Source organism: Colias eurytheme, chromosome 11 (genome assembly GCF_061535395.1).
Source record: "Colias eurytheme isolate Ceu_HAF_F1 chromosome 11, ilColEury1 Martin Lab GWU primary, whole genome shotgun sequence".
NCBI lineage: Eukaryota > Metazoa > Arthropoda > Insecta > Lepidoptera > Pieridae > Colias > Colias eurytheme.
The window spans coordinates 5,975,038-5,993,539 of NC_142990.1; the positions used below are offsets into that span (position 1 = coordinate 5,975,038).

An 18,502-nucleotide genomic window follows, 5' to 3' on the forward strand; every position below is an offset into this window, starting at 1 on the left:
GATATAAGGTTAGTTAGCTACGTATTCATTTTTATATTGATTTTCATTTGTATTCTTTTATTCGGAAGGCTAAGAACATAATAAAATGGTAAGTAGATAATTAATAAGTTTCGGAAGACCATGATCATGTGTATTTAATGTAGTAGGTAAGTTCCTTAGATTAAGGATTGGTCTCCGCGCGCGCGCTACGACTAGATGCCGCCGGCGTACTTGCAAAATGCGGCAACTAAAAGTACGCCGAATTCGGCGTACCCAAGCCAGTCGTGTCACAAGCATTGTGTGGAGAGGGCGAACCGATAGTTTATAAAGATTTTGAACAAAATCTGAAGTAAAATGCCTATTTGTGCCATAAAACTATTTAAAAATAATACAACAAAAAATAAGAAAGACACTGGGATCACGTACCATCACTAAGTATCGTATTATTCGAAATTTCTCCTTTACTTCGAAATTTTTTTCTACGAAAATACGACGCCATTCAGTGTTGCCGTATTGCATATCCAAAAAAATACACGTGGTTGAGGAAATCTTTTAGCAATAATTTGAACTTTTTTTTTCAATACTATTACTAATACATATATAAAAGAGTATAATAACAATAATTTATTTCTGTTTAACTGACTCATTTAGTACGTTATTTTTTTTATTTCCGCTTTTTTACTTTTAATCAACCTTTGTGACTATAGTATAGTAGCGTCGCAAGTGGATTTGAGTCATGCGACTCAAATCGTTCATGGATTCGATTCCCGGACAGGTCAGGATGAAAAAATATATTTTTCAAACTTCTTTCCAAGATGGCAGATTTCCCATATATGAGGTAAAATTTATGTAGCTGGCAGCCCAATTCTTCACACACACTAGCGTCTTTATAAATTGCCTAACACACACTACAGAAATGAGTTGCCGCACTCACAGAGCTATTGTTTTTAGGTGGGGCGGTATCTAGTCGTAGCGCGCGCGCGGAGACCAATCCTTAATCGAAGGTAAGTTCTCTTTTTAAAATTAGAATTATTTATTAGATTAGAATTAGGCGATAATATCTATACAGATATTATATAGATATTATCGCCTAATTTATACTTATTTCTGTGAACGTTGTGAATTGTGATCATCGTTAAACGTTGTGCATATATATCTATACTTCTATACTAATATTATAAAGAGGAAAGGTTTGTAATTATGTATGTAAGTATGTACGTATGTATGGTTTTCACGCTTAAACTACTGGACCGATTTCAAAAATTCTTTCACCATTAGAAAGCTGCATCTTTACTGAGCAACATAGGCTATATTGCATTTCAAAAAAAATAGAGATCCTTACCAAAAATGCAATAATGTAACCCAAGGTGTAAAAAATTCCTCAATAAAACTTCTGTCATCGCGTGCGCTGCGGAATCTATTGAAGATAGAACAAAAAAATGTTCTACGGTATTATAGAATGGATCAATATCTACAAGAAAGTCCTCGATACCACATGTCTATCTTCAGTAGTTATGTTACTACAACAACTTTTTTTACGTTTTCAAAGTAAATAGAAGTGCCGACAGTAATCCATGTTCTCCATACACATATATTAATCCTTATCCCATTAAATGATGTTTTATTATAGACTGTTTCAATACCAGCAAAATACTTTTTAAATGAAAAAAATTGGATATTCCATTCAAAAGATATAACGAATTTTTTAAAAGTGTCAATCTACAGAAAATATGTAGTAGGTACTACGGGACGGAGTAAAGGTGATTTTCATGTGATTAAAAATTAAACCTATAGTCCGACCTATAGTAGTCTTTTCACTGTCACCATATCGCTATCTATGCGGGTGAAACCGCAGGGCAATGCTAGTAGATTATAAAAGTAATTGTAATTATTGTACAAGGAGAAAGATACTTAAATGTATCAGCTGTTGATGGATGATGGGCCTTTGTAAATAAATAAGTAGGTAGTACAGTTTTAGATTTGTTATAGTTCTTTACGTTTATCAGTGCACTTGCATTACAAATATTATTTTAGAAATTTAAATACGGTATATTTACTGTACATTGAGATTTATATAAAAAAAACTTGTTAGGTTAAACTTGTTAGGATCATTAATTGCTTGTGTTGTTTAAAAGCTAGTCCTACAGAAGCACACACACATGCAATACGATACTGATGTCATGGCTGTAAATAATTTTACATATTTAGTAAGAATTTTAGGAAGACATTTAGTACGAATTAAGTTATACATATTTTCTGCCGCTGCGAGAACTCCTTTATTACTTTTATAATTTGCACTTTGATAGTAATATTATTAGTCTATAATGTTATGGAAATAGTGTTATAAAAAAATCACGTACATTTTTTACACATAATTAACAAGCGATAATAAACAAATATCAGTTAGTTACGCAAGTTCGATCATGTTTCTGATTTTCGCAAAAGACTTCACTGGCTCCCTATTCGTCTTCGCCGGAATACTCACATCCTTCAACTCTTGTTCTCTATCCTGTTTGACCCGAAAACTCCTATCTATCTTAAGAATCAGTTCCAATATTTACATTCCAATAGTTCCTTTTCCCTTCGTTCTTCTGATCTCCTTCTCCTATCCACCCCTATTCACCATTCCAATTTTTTTAACTCATCCTATACCGTCGTAGCAATTCGACTGTGGAATTCTCTCCCTGAGACCATCAGACGCGCCAAATCACTGCATATGTTCAAAGCACTTGTAAAAGAGCACTTTTTTCCACTATTTAGTTTCCTTTTTTTCATCTTATGTATACGTATATATTTATATGAATTTGTATATATCATGTTTAATAATATTAATAATATTATCTATAGTATGTTATATTTTATTTATTAGCATATTTATGTCTTATATTTATTTAATTGTATTTATTACTATTTTTTAAGTATTGATGTAGTATGTATGTAATATTGATATTTTTGAGTTTTGTGTACATAATTATTTATTTTATAATTATTGTATCCCTGTATATTAAGGTTTATTTCCCATAGCTTTTGATTTTGTTTTCATAACCTTGATTTTATTTATTTTCTTTATGATTGCGCCTTCGCGTTTAACCAGCATCGTACATGTCCTTTATTAATATGGTTGCCTGGAAGAGATCGCTTTAAGCAATAAGGCCGCCTTTTGTGCACTTACCGTAATCATGTTTTCTTGTTAAATTATGTTTTTATTACTGGTACTTGTACAATAAAGTGTCATAAATAAATAAATAAATAAAAATCAGTAAACGAATTACCATATGATGATGCTGCCTCGGGTCCCTGCGTTGGCAGTGCTCTTGATCGGAATTGCCGTTCGACGACGAGGGTGTGGTGGCGTAGCACTGGTTGTCGAACATGACGTTATCTGATGGGGGAGACACGTCGCGCTCACCGCCCAGCTCCAGGTATAGCCCGCGGCCGGGGTAACCGCTTGGTGCAGCGCCCACGCCAACCCCACGGCTAAACATAAGGTGAGGTTTCAGATTTTGTCTTACAGAACAAGTAACTGAAAATGATTGAATGTCATGAAACAATTAATGAATGAACAAAGACTATATTTAGACTAAAATAACAAGCAAAACAAGCCCGTTATAGTTAAAACTGCATGAACAGATTTGGAAATTAGGAATGTAAATCATCTAGGAAAACTGTTTTAACTAAACATGCATTTACGTTTAAAATATTAATATCTCGAATGGTTTAATCATATAATGTATGCTCTTAACCCTTAATTACTCGCGTGGGGTATATCTAACCCCACGGCGTATTTGAAGCGTCGTATCTCCGCCATTTTTAAAGCTACCTGCGTGCCTTTCTTAGTAGCTGCCTAAATACCTTCCCCTGCCGTGAATCACTCGCGAGCGCCGCTCCATGTCGTGTGGTTGTGTCAGGAGATCGCGTCTGGGGTATATATTGCCCCACGCGAGTATTCGTGCAACTTTTTTGGACGAGTGAGTATGTGTATTTTTATTTTATAATGTGCAGTACATATACTAAATGGTTCGTTTTTTTACTTATCTTTGTTTTATGTCTATTTGTTTTAGGTTAGAACGCCTAAAATGGAAAGTAAGCGTCTTTCTGACTACCAGATTGTTGAGCGTTTGGAAGCCGACGAAGAAAGCATCATAGATAGTTCCGATGAAGATGAGGTATACGAGGACGTGATCCAGAGTGACCACAACTCAACCAAATGTGTGCTAACTATAACGTCGGCCGACGAACAAAAAGATGGCCTATGATTATATTTACCACACTGCCTAGGGCCATACAAAAACGGCTAAAAAAATGCTCAAGTTCAGGATCCTAGCCCCACTTCCACAGGTGGTCCATCGACAACTTATAAAAGGTGCCATATCTGTCCAAGGTCAAAGGATAAAAAAATAAGATTTATGTGTGCCAAATGCCACCAGCAAATTTGTCACGACCATTCCACTATGATATGTGATAAATGTATTGAATAAAAAGTTCCTAAATTTAAAGTTTCATCTTTAAAAGTTTATTATATTTATATTGATTAAAGATAGTATTATAATTTAGAACAATGTTGTCTCTTTCTTATTTTTATAATAAAAATAAAAGTATGTCATTAAAAATATGTTTTATTGTACCTTTAAAATTGGGGTTAAATATACCCCACGCGAGCGTAAGTGTAACTATATGGACGCGAGTAATTAAGGGTTAAACAACGTAAATTTAAAGCTTTCACATGAACGGAAGGATAAGTGACTTTAGCTACAGTCTGATGCATTTATACAGATGATGAAATTTGCACAGATGGCACTTGATCAGCCTAATATCCAACAAGTTCTCATAGCATACCACAACACATAAACACGCTAGCACGTTGTCTATAAAATAAAGCAACCTAGCAGACGAGTACCGCTGCGAGGACTGTCGGCTGTTGTTGTTGACCACGTGCGCGTAGTGGCCGTGGTGCGGGTGTGGGTGACGGTGACCATGCGAGCAGGATGATGGGCACGCCCCGTAGCGCCGCCGACCCATCTCTGGTGATGTTATGGGACTCTCCGTTGATGGCATGGGCTTTAGCATCCGCTTTAGGGTACTCGAATCTGGAAGGAGTGTAAATGTTATTTTTGTATCCAGAATCAAATTACTATATTCGGGCTTGTACGCAATGTATATTATGTGGATAACTATTCAATGCTATCAAATTGATGAATATTGCATTATGAAATTTGCAATTTTTTTACCTTTTATGAGATTAATTGCCTGATCTTAGCTATGTTGTAGTTTAATGTTGTACAAACAAGGCTTAGAAACAAGGTATCAGATTGTATCAACAGTTTCTAAAAATATTTTTACTATTATTGATTTATTAACTACGTCTATAATAAAGAAACGTATTTTAGATAGATCGATATTACTAGAATAGAGCTGAATTCTAAGCTGCAAGATTTCTGCAATGTAATGACTGAACAGACATAAATAACAATTTTCAAAATCTACCAAAATATATAATTTACTTACCCATATTCATATCTTCAGTGCTTTTAGACTTTGTGCGACGTGATCCCGAAGTGTTGTTGTTGATCACATTGTGATTGTGTACGTGCCTGTCCGACTCACGAGACTGGAAAATAAATATATCGAATGGTAAGTAAAATTATAATAGATAAGTTAGCAATACCTCAATATGGTTACGAAATGGTTGAGTTGTAGACCACTATTTTAATCATCTACAATAAGTAATGGTTACGCATTTGGTATTGGTAAAGATTATTATTATTAGAATGTCAACAAAAAGCATACAAAGGATTGAAAACATGATTTATGAATTAATATCACATCACAAGGATCACGTATAACCTAAGTTAAATCTGTATTTTATGTCTATGGACTTATTTATATCATTTTCTTTATAAAATATTAAAATTGATTTAGATTGGCAACAAGAAAAGAAAAAGTGTGGCGTAGTTCGTTATTTGTAATCATTGTTTCGAGAACTATATGTTTAACTTCACTTTAAATTATCTCTATGTAGAAAATCCTAAATGAAAACTAAGCCTTAACCTAAGCGCTTGTGTTAATAAATTATATATTATTCATACCGATTCATTTCCATCGCCATAATCAATGCTCTTTGGCATGTGCTGCAAGTGCTCTTTCCCAGCGCGTGTCGATGTTGCAGAGGATTTGGAGGAGGTCAATGTCCCTCCGGCTTGCACCCCCTCAGATTTCAAATCTTGACCGTGTTGATTTGTTGTTCCAGTGTTGGCTTGCGCTGTATCTTCAGCAGTCTGAAAGAACGAAATTGTAAGATTACACTTGATATTTAAAAGCTATTTATAATTCTATTAGATGTGTTCGTCAAATTAAAAGTTTCAATAAAAAAATCAACAAGCAAGCTAATTAACTTTCGGAATTAACTACTTATTGCAGTTGAAAAAAGCTTTTACACCTTTAAGGTCAAGAACCTAGTCAAATGGGCGTGTCCAAACGTGGCTCAGCCGAGGAAACTTTTCGGCCGTCCACATCGACATAGACTGAGCTGCTTCGCGCAACAATTGCTTCACGAAGCTACTCGTTTTGCATGGACCCGCCTAATTGTATGCTCTTAATATTCTGTATACATATTACATGGAGAACCGTCGAAGATTACATTTTGCCGTTTTGCTGTTTGCAGTTATACGGTCAAATGTACCCGCTTACCTCTATGAAAAACTATCATGGTTGGGGAATTCTGACACTGTGTACAGAACCAGGGCGTCACTGACTAGGTTAGCTATGCCTCGACACCATACCATGGCTTTCCGGGGTGCTTTTCGGTACCGAGCAACGAAGTGTTGGAATGATTTGCCTCCTCCATTGCGTAATAAATGCAGTGTACTAAGCTTCCGTAATGAATTTAAGAAATCCATTCTACATCGGCAAATCAATCAACATTAGTTGCTTGGCTCGTTAGCATATGGTTATTTTTCTAATTTTATACTGCTATTTTCTGTTATCCTTAGGTATATAAATATTTAACTTATTTATTAATAAATCATATTATTATTATTTCCTTTGATGAATCTTGTTTTGTTTTGATATTTATGTAGTGTATATATGTGTATAGGTATCTATTTTAATTTATTCATATTTTTAATTTTCTGCCCCTATAGGCGTCATTTGGGAACATGGGAACCACTGAAAATCAGTGCTGCAGCTCTTAAGCCGCAGAATTCCTGAGTGGTGTCCCTGTTCAGCACACAGGATCACACCTTATTAATATGTATTTATGTTTTATATCGTAATTTCAATGTGTTTTTCTATTTAATTTCTGTTTTATTTTTATTTGTCTTTATGTGTGTGTTGAATTAAATGTCTTTTCTTTCTTTCTTTCTTTCTTTCTACATTATAACTTACGCTAGTGCCATGTGTCCCAACAGAAGCGGTAACAGTCTTCGGTGCTGTAGAAGTGTTGGTAGTCATTGTGGAAGTCTCTTGCGACTTGGGGGGGCGAGCCGGTGGCTGAGTGTCGCTCTGACGTGCTGCCGCTGTTCAAACATTTATAAGGTATAGTTATAGTATTAGGTGAGTTAAATGTTGTCTGTACGTAATTGTATTTAAAACGTTTTAAAAATGTATGTATAAAAAAGGTATGTATAAAAAATGTATGTATAAAAAATATATGTATGTATGTATAAAAAAGGTACCTATCAAGAAATAACCATGTTACTTATGGGCTAAAGCTCTATTTTGATTTCTGAATAATACCAGACACATCAACAAAATATTATTTGTTCAATAGTTTAATGCAACCCACATTTCATTGAACTATCATTATCTGAATAAACCTGAAGGTTTCATCAGAAAAAGTCCGTGAATATTCAGGAAAATATCGTTTAAAATGCACTGTAGAAATATAATAAATTATATACAATTATGCCAGAATTTATTATATTTAAATGTTGAAGTATACTTTATTGTGCGTACAAAATGGACTAACAAAGTTTTATTCATAAATACAGTGGTATCCCACCTTAATAATGAGCAGAAGGCAAGCACTAAAAGTATTAGGCGGGTGATATTAAGATATTTTATTAAAACTCTTTGGTAATATTAGGTATTAAAGAATCCCACATTTAACGCCCTTAGCGAAAATTATTAATAACATTGCGTAGAGCAACTTCATTAAATGTTATCAATAGGAAAAAAATCTTGACAAAATCAATAATTCATGTCAATCATGTTACAGTCTCGATATTTTTTACAAAAATAGCATCTTAATAATTGTGTAAACAATTTTACTTCAAAGAATTTGATATGGGTATAAGTCAATTTCTTGGAACAGATTATGTTAGAAATAGATCAGGGGGCCGTATTACCTCTTATTTCCAGATCATCCAGTCAGTTCAATTCCTGGCGTAAACTGTCTGGAAATAAGAGAGAGAGGCCGTACGCCTAGAAATAATGATAATAATAATACGGCCCCAGAAACCATGTAGGTTGGTAGTGTTACTGAAATCATACAATGAGCGATGACTTACGTTTGGGTGGTTGTTGTGCGGTCGGCTGGGTGCTGGCGACATTGTCGTAGAGCGATGTGGAGGATGTGGCGGCGGCGACCTTCTCAGAGCGGCCCGCGCCCGCCGCGCTCGCGTCTGTTTCTATAGCGCGAGTTGTTGTACGCGGTAATGTCGATGAGCCTACACGCATATACTATGCGTTAGGTATCAAACTAACGAGAATACCGCTTGCCTTATGTCTTACGGAATTGAAATAGGGAAAGGATCCGCCATTTTCTTTACATACTTATCCATACTAATATTATAAATGCGAAAGTAACTCTATCTATCTGTCTGGTTGTCTCTTCTTCCCGCTTATAGCACTGAACCAATTATGATACAAAGATACTTTGACACCTGAGAAAGGACATTGTATAGGTTTCATCTCGGAAATTCCAAAAGAACGGGAACTATGCGGAATTTTATGGAAGAAATCACTGGCGCAAAATTAGTTTGATTTAAAATTCTGCAACCATTAGAGAAAAACAGATAAACTGCATTATCTGCTGCAGTTTTTTATAAGTTTTTGTTTAATGTTATAAAAATAGAAGACCCATTGCTACTTCAAAGGCTTTATTAGCTTTCACATAGAATTTATGTGAGCCGGAAACATTTAACGCTCAGATGCTATAAATAAGAACACCAGAAATAGCTCATTGAATAATGGGGCTACTAGATATCTAGTTGGTTCCATTGACTGTCCATGAACATGATGTATTTGAAAACCTCACTTAACATAGAAATACACAAGAAAAATTGTTAAATATTTCTTTCCAAAAAGCGTGTTTCCCAAGCTTTTGCACATTAATATAGGTATTTGTTGTTAGAAGGTAGTCCACAACTAGAAGGTAGTCCACAACTTCGAAAATAGCATCTCCTTTCCCTTCCTGATAAAAATGAAATCTTTTTATAAAACTTACAGCAAAGAGCTTTTTCCTTTTTAGTCGGTATTCACGTAGTTTTACATGTTACATTGATACTTGCAATGATTTCCAATATTTTATAATTGTTTTACGAAAATTGTGGTGAATACTAATGGTTCATTCTGTTTTAATTTTACTTCTTAATGTTTGTGTTACAATCAGAATGACAAATGAACATGCCACAAGTGTAGTAAATTATTAACATATATTGTGTTTCGTTAATTAATCAAATTTGAACGAATTATTTATTTATATTACATGATTAACTTAATTCCAATTTAACAGATTCTTTACATCTAAAAAATATAATAAAAATGTAATAAAATATTTCGTATGTTCCTTTAATTGAATATATGAATGAATAATTATTTAATTTATGTTTAAACCGTGTGAGATTCTATCGAAGTCATTGAGCCTACATAATTATGCCTAATTTAAACATAAATATTATTGAACTTACGATATCTTGGATCTTGAGCTCTCAACCTTGCATATTGCTCTTGAGTCATGCAAGTGCATTGTGGTTCACGACCGTAGGTGAGACTGTAAAGGTACATTTTTAGTCACTCACATCATTAATCATATAAAAAAATTGTATTCATATAATTAATTGAAACACAGGGAAAGATGATTATATTTAAGGAGTATAACTTCTTCAATAAATGATTTGTACCTACTTATCATAATTATTATTTAAAAGAGCTTTTAAAGTTTTTTATGTGCAGTGTACCAATCTTGGGTATATACCCAAGTATATTTCTATAAATAACCTTATCAACGTATTTACTTTAATTTATAATATTTTCTAATATTGAAATCAATGCCACTAAAAGTTGCACGTTTCCTAAAGCTTGCAATAAACGCCATTTTTGCATTAAAATTACTTTATTTTTCTTATGTAATTTTAACTAATTGATTCCACAGAAAATTCAGTAGACACCTTTGATTAAAAATAAATAATATAATTTTACCTTGATCGATTTGGACTAGCTGGTGTAGACACTGGTTTCCGCTTAGTTTTGAACTTCTGTTTGCTCCCCGGGGGCTCCAGCTTGAGGCTGTAGCTCGACGATGCCTTCCGTGAGAATTTAAATGAAGGCGACTATAATAAAATATCGCTGATGAATGAATTGTTGATGATGAAAAATAAATAGTAAAAGTTTATAAAATTGTGATATTCTTTATATGAAGCGACACATATTTCTGAAATTCAGAAACGGAAATATGCATAGAGTATATATAACATTTCAATTCATTGTTTTTTTTTTAGATAATTCAATCTCTATATAGAAAACTCATCATCACGTTAGGATGGAATTGAAACAATTTATATTTGTTTAAATTTTGTATAATTTGAAGTACCTTTCTGTTGTCCTGTCGCTTCTAACAGACATTTAAATAATAAAAAATATGGTTTAATCAATCATCTTTTTGTATTAAATTAACTTTTTTATAGGTGAATAAATTTTAATGATGACGGCGTAACTAATAAATCTACTTACGCAACATTCCCTGAACTGTTTTGCGTCAATCGGGGATGTGAAATTGAGGCCCCAAGTGTCATTCGTCATGGGATCTTTCCAATAGACGAAGCATTCAGATGCTTGCCCGATACGGGTACCTGGCAAATGCAAAATGTCAATTATTTCTTTACTTGTAAAAGATTTATTATTCAGGCTATCTCTGTACCAAATAACATCTAATTCGCTCCAGTTATTGAGGCGTGAAAAAGAGACAGACAGAAAAAGTTGCTATAATATTATAATATTAATTAGGATCAGAATTACAGTAGACGAAAGAGCATGTATAGAGGCCTCTGAAACATTTATAGAGGCCTCTGAATTTATTGCTAACTTTTGAAATGGTTACATGGAATAGAAAACTGTTCACATTAAAGGAAGTATATCCAAAACTAAGGAGAGAATTGTAGAGAATGTGAAAAAAATATCTAAAAGACAAACATTTCATTTACTTACGTATAAAGCAAAGAAAAGCTTTTCTCTAACTTACAAAAATTTCTGCTTATTTCTAATTGTTCAACCAGAACTCAACTTATTGCATTTCGAAAGATCATAAAGCATTAACGCTGTTTACTGCAATATATAAGTAATTCGTGTCACTACCGAAATAGTTTACAAATTCAATATCCCATAAAGAGAATATGCCGTACTAAAAATTCTTCATACTTTTGTACATGCGGATTTCGGTCGATTGCTATGTTGGTACATACTATCTAGAGTAAATTTAAAACTGGGTTACAGTCGCGACTGGCTTGTAATTCTTGTATACTCGTAAAATCCACTTCAACGTTGTTTAAATGTACGTGGACTTGAGCACACAATATTAGCACAACATAAATATTTTTATTATTATGCATCTGTTTTGCGTTTACTTAAAAACATTGAAGTTAGGTTGCACTTTGATGTATGATGTTTTGATCATGAAAGTGAATACGTTGTATACAAAAGGTGTAATAGAAAAATAATTATGAATACCAGGATCAACAACCTCATAAAAACGTTTTGATGAATTTCATTGGGCAATGCGTTCTTCAGCGAACGGTCAAGGTAAAAGTGTAAGGTAATTACGTTATTTTAGTAGAAATTGTAACTTGTTAAAGATAATTGAGAACGATTCGGCAAAATAATACAAAGGAAATCCTAATTGAACTAGTCTGTTTTTCACAATGGTGTATGTTGTTATGTAGGTAGTTATATTTAGCACGCGTGTTCTACTTTTTGAATGAATACGATCACTGCTCAGTTATCACTTATTCTTTCAGATTTTAAGCAACACTATAATGAATCAAAACCATCACATATTTTAAATGACTATTTACTTATTTTCATTATAAACTTTTTGAGGTAAAACATAAATATGTCATCATAACGGCCTCATTCGAGAGCCATCCATTACGCAATTTAAAAATGCTGTACATAGAGACATACATTTTAAATACAATATTATGTGAACGTTCAAATATCATGATAATTCCGATTCAATAATTTTGTTTTTATTATTATAATTATATTTTAAGTGCTATTTTGATTATTTGAATAATTCAAAATATAAATAAAAAGATATGTAGCGAATGGTTCTACCGTATTTTTCAATAATATTACATCTTTTACTTTGCCTAACTTTAAAGGCCGTTCATTTCTTAGATATACAAATATCACTGACATTATATCCGCATATTGTATAACATAAATAATCATACATACCAGGCTGCAGTAGTCTAACATCGAGTATTTTGTCCACTTGAGAGTTGTATGCGGTGATATGAAACACGCATTCGGGCGAGTCCTGGATGCAGGTGATGTTCACTGGCACCAGGTCCTCGGAGACCTGCTGCCACTTCACAGTGCCTGCACCGCTCGCAGACACGTGGAATACCTCCGCCCATAGTCTGTAATACAAGTAAAAATAACAATATCACTATCAGTAGTCATCACTAAATTACCCGGATCCTTTATAGTACATGATTAGCTACTAGATCATTACATTTAATTGTCTGACTAATACCAAAAATGAACATCATCAGAACATCAACCGCACTACATTTTAGTTCTATTTGCGTGTTTATATTTGGATTGCAGAAGTTTTAATACATAATATGTATTTAATATTATATTGTAGAGTCATGGTAGAGTTTAAGTTTATAGTCAAAATATGTAAGAAAAGCTCGATTTATTATAGCCATTATTAAAAAATAAAAACAAAAAACAATTAAAACAATTTATATGTATGTATGTTTATTATTACTTATGTTATGTTTATTTTTGTTTATGTATGTGTTGGTTTTATAGTATTTAGTTTATTAAATTTATAATCTTTATTTAATAATATTGTTGTTATCTTTGTATAACATTACTATTTATTTATCTTTGCGTATACTTTCTACCTACCTACCTCCTATTTCTAGTTTATTATTTATCCTTCTATCAGTTGGTTGCCTGGAAGAGATCACTCTTAAGTGATAAGGCCGCCTTCTGTGCTCTTTTTCTTTTAGAATAATTTTTGTTTGTATTTTATGTATTTTGGCAGCACAATAAAGAGTATAAATAAATAAATAATAAATAAGTAACATGTGCGTATCTTATTGTATAAAAAATATCCAGCATCTTCATCCGTCATAAACTTTCTCTAACTATGGTTAGTCCGGGCATGATTTAGTATACCAACACATTATGCAATTGAACCCCCGCTAATTATATAAAATCATATGCATGAATATTGTTATTTTAGATCCCTAATACACATCTCCGCTTTATAACCATATAAGATTTTAAAAATCATTAATCTTCCATCGCAGTAATAATCCTTATATGATATAGATGTAATAATATGTTATATAGTAGCTTTAATTTATTGAGAATATATTTTATCTGTGTGTACAGACCTTAATAGATGTCCATCACGGCGTCTAGAATTCTGCCACGGGCTGTCCTCATACCGGTACGCCTTGCGGAGGATCGGCGCGCAAGAGCAAGATAGTTTGTTGCCCATTGTGCGCGCGCCGCATTCGGCGCACTGAACTACGCTGCCTGCAAAACATATCACAGCTTATAGTATTTCACAATTTGTATTGGAAACAACATACTTAATAAGGAAATTCTCTATTTCTGTTTGCCAATTTAAACGTAATTAGCCAGGAAATACCATACTGACAGCGTTTTATTGGTTAAACATTCATCGTAGCCATCTTTATAAGATTGATTCCATTGAATGTGTAATGAATTTAGCGCATACTATTGTATTGTGTGGAAGAAATTTTTTTTTTTTTTTTATAGAAGTTGTTTCACGATCATGCTATATCAATACTCAAGTACCTACCTAAACGATTAATTAATTTGTATGTATGAGATATTCGACTTATTATTATTAGAATTAATATACTTAATACATATAACATAAATACCCGTGGTCCCGTGATGTCACCAGGTGCCATCAGAGCGCGACAGAGAGTGCCCGCGGTTGAGACTCTGAGAGCGTTGGGTTCCGTGTCTGTGATGATGCTTTACGACTCCATGCTGCAAGTTACATCAGTTCATTACGTCATATACAAAACGAGTTATTTATTCAATTAACATGTATGTATCGTCCGCTTCACCAAGGATCTTTATATGTATTCAAAATAGACTAAGAAAACATCACACCATTATCTGGAAACATTTTATTCACACACACAAATTCCATTATTATTAATATCTTTTTTTTATTTCATATTTATTTAGGAGGAGAGTTGGGAATTATCAATCATTTTAGTAACATTTTCAGTTTAGTATTCATTTAACTGTTTCCAGCATGCAGAAATATGGTTCTTATTCATTCTAGTAGTATTTCTCAATAAATAGTGTAATAATAAAATCCCACTAAGTATTCAATATTACTTAAATACTATATCAATTTCCTAGAATAAGATCCATATTATTGTAATGATTGAGCTACAGCATGAATTAAAATAGCAGGCACACTATTGAAATATACAAAAGATATATGTTATGTTAAAGCTGGTTATGTATGTAACTGATGCTAATTTAAAGAGCATATTTGAAGCTCATGTCTATGTTAGCTCGGAAACAGCGTCTAATAATTAATCATTATCTAATCATATCTAAAGTCAAACCGTTTGAATGCATTACTTAAACATTCCATTTCATAACTAGTAGAGAAGGAAACATAGAAATGTTCAATTTGCATAGCGGCTTCTGGAACATATTTTGATTCAGTTCCGAAGCCCTATAATGAACTATGTGTGACGCTGACCTACACTCATCGGTGAATCACTTGTAAATATTGTAACAGCATGTAGACAAATGTATGTTAAAATAGATACTATCTCTGTACTCGTAGAATATATATTCTATAGCATAACTATGAAATGTATTCTACGAACTAAATAGGTTGCATAGTTATAATTTCAAGTTTATATTGATTTTGTGCAATATCTAAGTCTATTCTATCAAATAGTAATTAAAATTCAAGCGTCGCATTTCGTTCTTGACGTTGAGCCTTCAACCGTGAGAGATAAATTATGTATGTATATGTGGGTCAACCCATTTAGCCACGAAATTTATACTATCAAGGATATGAAATTACACGTTGAAAATATTGAACTTCAATCAAATGTTTACATCAATAAAAAAGCATTCTGATTTTTTTGAATTATATAAAAAAAAATATAATTTTCCTGTCTTTTTTTTCTGATATATTCGGAAAACATACAATTTTCTTGTATTGTGCAACAATTGAACATTATGTTCATATAAATCTTAAAATATATAAAATTAAGAGACTAATTTAAAATTGTCTATATTCCTCAAGTATATTTAGCATCAATTATAGATTTAAAAAGTGCAAGATCATGCATACATTCTTACATTATCATCACAATACTGTGCAAATCGGTTTTCTTAATCATTTTATGTTATTATTTTAGTATTAAATGACACAAGTGCCTACATTACAGCAACACGGAAGGGAGTGGGTACAAACACTTCAAGTGCAAATTAAACGTATTACGAACCTCGAAATTATTCCAATTTTGCGAAGAAAATTTAGCAGCCTCCACACTTTCTTTAGCACCCATGATTATTTAATCGCGATATCACTTAAATGAAATATATGTATTCTACCGTATGCGTATTGCGTTCGTGACACTGTGACGATGTGCGCTACGACTGTGCTCTCTGTGGAGAGTCAGGTTGAATAAACATTAAATACCTCTAACGTTGCTCGTTCATAAAGTTTAAATATTCACAGCGACGAATGTAATATGAAGGGTGTATGTTGCAGCGAGCAAGCGCACGGGGCGTGCGGAACGTGGGTGCAGGCGCGGCGTGTAAACACCGCCAGCTGGCTCTGGAGCGCTCAACGAGTCGCCGCAGCCCGACCCACTCGCGCCGCAAGCGCTACCGATCGACCACCGCACCGGCCTGGCTACTGAGCTACTTTCCGCTTTACCTGCCACCTATCCGACTCGCGCTACTCTCGATAACACCATTATATCCCTATATGCGTCTCAAATATGCGTCAACGCGATGGAGCGACGGTGCGAGAGGTCGACACCGGCGGCTCCGTTAAACATCAGAGCGGACTGGGTCGTGAGTCGAGCGTGCGTGGCGGCGCTGTGGCGCACGTCGCCGGTCGCCGGTGCGCACCGACCGCCCGAAAGCCGAGACGCACCGACGCCCAAACCTAGCAAAAGATATGACGGCCAGCGCCCAACCTTTACTATTCACGTTTCAATTTCAGATTAACTCTGCGAAATATGTACAATGCCACGAATACTTCGATTCCCTATGTACAAATTTTTAATCGATACATAAATTTGGGGTATGCGAGATCTTTTAGTTATAATAATTGTAATATATGATGAGATTAAGGAGATCATCAATGAGTTCTCGGTGCGGTGCGGAGCGGTGTGGGGAGGGGCACTGCGCGCGCACTTTTCCCGAGACATTCGATTTTGGTCCATGACTGTTGGATGCTTTCTGTGGTCTACCAAGTGATTTAATGGTTCATTTCAGGCTAAAGTAGCGAGAAGATAACTTGTTATTAAAAAATATTTTCATGAGAAGAATAAAATAGACACAAAATATACAAAGGTCAAACGGACCCTCTAAGATGTTTAATAAAAAAATCACCACCACCATCTAAAATAAAATCGCATGTACGAGCGATTATAGTATTCTGAAGCTAAATCTGTATTATATTTTCAGGTCACTATATACCAACTAAACACCAGAATGCAAAATAGTCTTTCTATAGATATTTGAAAAAAAATAACATAAACTGTCTATTCTAATAACAACAGCTATAAATTGATTGTATAATGTACATTTCGTTGGTAACAGAGCACACTACTTGTCAGTAATGTTATTGAATATTAAAGTGAATGATGAGTAGGTAGTCATAGTCAATACGACGAGTGTACGAAATATTTCTCGGTTCAATCGAACCATTAGGTAGGTAGGTAAGTAAGTTTGGCTGAGAACACATGGGCGGTCAATCTTAGATATCCTTGACTGACCTACTAAGATAGCGAAAGCATACCTTAAAATCTAATTTCCTGAATGCTTTATTATCTAATGGAATTGAGTATGTTCTAAACTTCCACTCAATGTACTCATATTATATGTAAAACTATGCACTATGTACGTGAGTGGTTAAAAGGTCCCAAATATCAAATATGAAATTACTACCTTAAGCCCGTGACTTCACTCGCATGCTGCCCAGCCAAACAGCCTCTTCCATATTTCTAACAAATTTCAGTTTTTGTGTGAAAGAGCAATTTTTAAATTAATTATTTAACTTATAAATCAAACATTTTTTAATAAATTTACATAGTTACACCCCCTTTAAATTTTTATAATATGCGAAAATTTTATTAGATTTCTAAAACATTACACAAGTTAACCGAATCATCTGTTGAAATATTTTCTTTGTAACTGAAACTGAAATAACTGACATAACTGAATGTTTGGGCATGCTATTCAACAAGACTAAGTGCTGGAAATGCTGGGAGTGTTTGCGAATAATAACCATTTTCCGCAATTATTTCTATCTGATACCTATAAGAAAAGTGTTCACTGTTCATGTTTAATACATAGTGTGTTCGAGCGATTTTTATTTGAGCTCCTAATAAGATACTTATTAATTACACAATGCGCTTGATTCTCCAATAACATTTAAATAAAATAATTATTACGAATATATTTGCTGTATTTTATAAATCCAACGATTTTATACTTTGAAAAGCACACAACACTCATGAGCATCAGTATCAATTAGTCGCGAACTTGTTGCGCATTTTTAGCTGCATAATACGAAAAGGAACCCTTAGTGACGGTTTCGATACCTTAGCTGATAGAGGGTAATTACTCTAGTGGAGGAATATGTAATAATTGCCACTGTATAAATGTAAGTCATAATATCGCCTAATTGTAACTTTAGAACGGCTGTTTATAAGGATACATTTATAATCATACACAAAGGAGTACCTATTAAGAAAAGGTAATTCGTTAAAAATATTACGTGCTCCTACACTGCTTTTAATTAATATAATAAACA

General features: G+C 33.7%; 1 protein-coding gene across 1 annotated transcript in view; it reads right to left on the reverse strand.

Moving 5' to 3' along the window:
• The window catches only part of sif (guanine nucleotide exchange factor still life), a 78,667-nt gene extending 64,216 nt beyond the window's left edge, over positions 1–14,451 (reverse strand). The window contains exons 1-12 of the mRNA XM_090107613.1: positions 14,349–14,451; positions 13,830–13,974; positions 12,652–12,836; positions 10,930–11,048; positions 10,399–10,529; positions 9,888–9,970; positions 8,487–8,645; positions 7,363–7,493; positions 6,066–6,254; positions 5,485–5,587; positions 4,877–5,066; positions 3,252–3,456 (exon numbers count right to left, since the gene is read on the reverse strand). Of these exons, the coding sequence (XP_089963739.1) occupies positions 3,252–3,456; positions 4,877–5,066; positions 5,485–5,587; positions 6,066–6,254; positions 7,363–7,493; positions 8,487–8,645; positions 9,888–9,970; positions 10,399–10,529; positions 10,930–11,048; positions 12,652–12,836; positions 13,830–13,936 (1,602 nt within the window). The 5' untranslated portion in view covers positions 13,937–13,974; positions 14,349–14,451. The remainder of the gene's footprint in view (positions 1–3,251; positions 3,457–4,876; positions 5,067–5,484; positions 5,588–6,065; positions 6,255–7,362; positions 7,494–8,486; positions 8,646–9,887; positions 9,971–10,398; positions 10,530–10,929; positions 11,049–12,651; positions 12,837–13,829; positions 13,975–14,348) is intronic.
• Between the last annotated feature and the right edge of the window lie 4,051 nt (positions 14,452–18,502).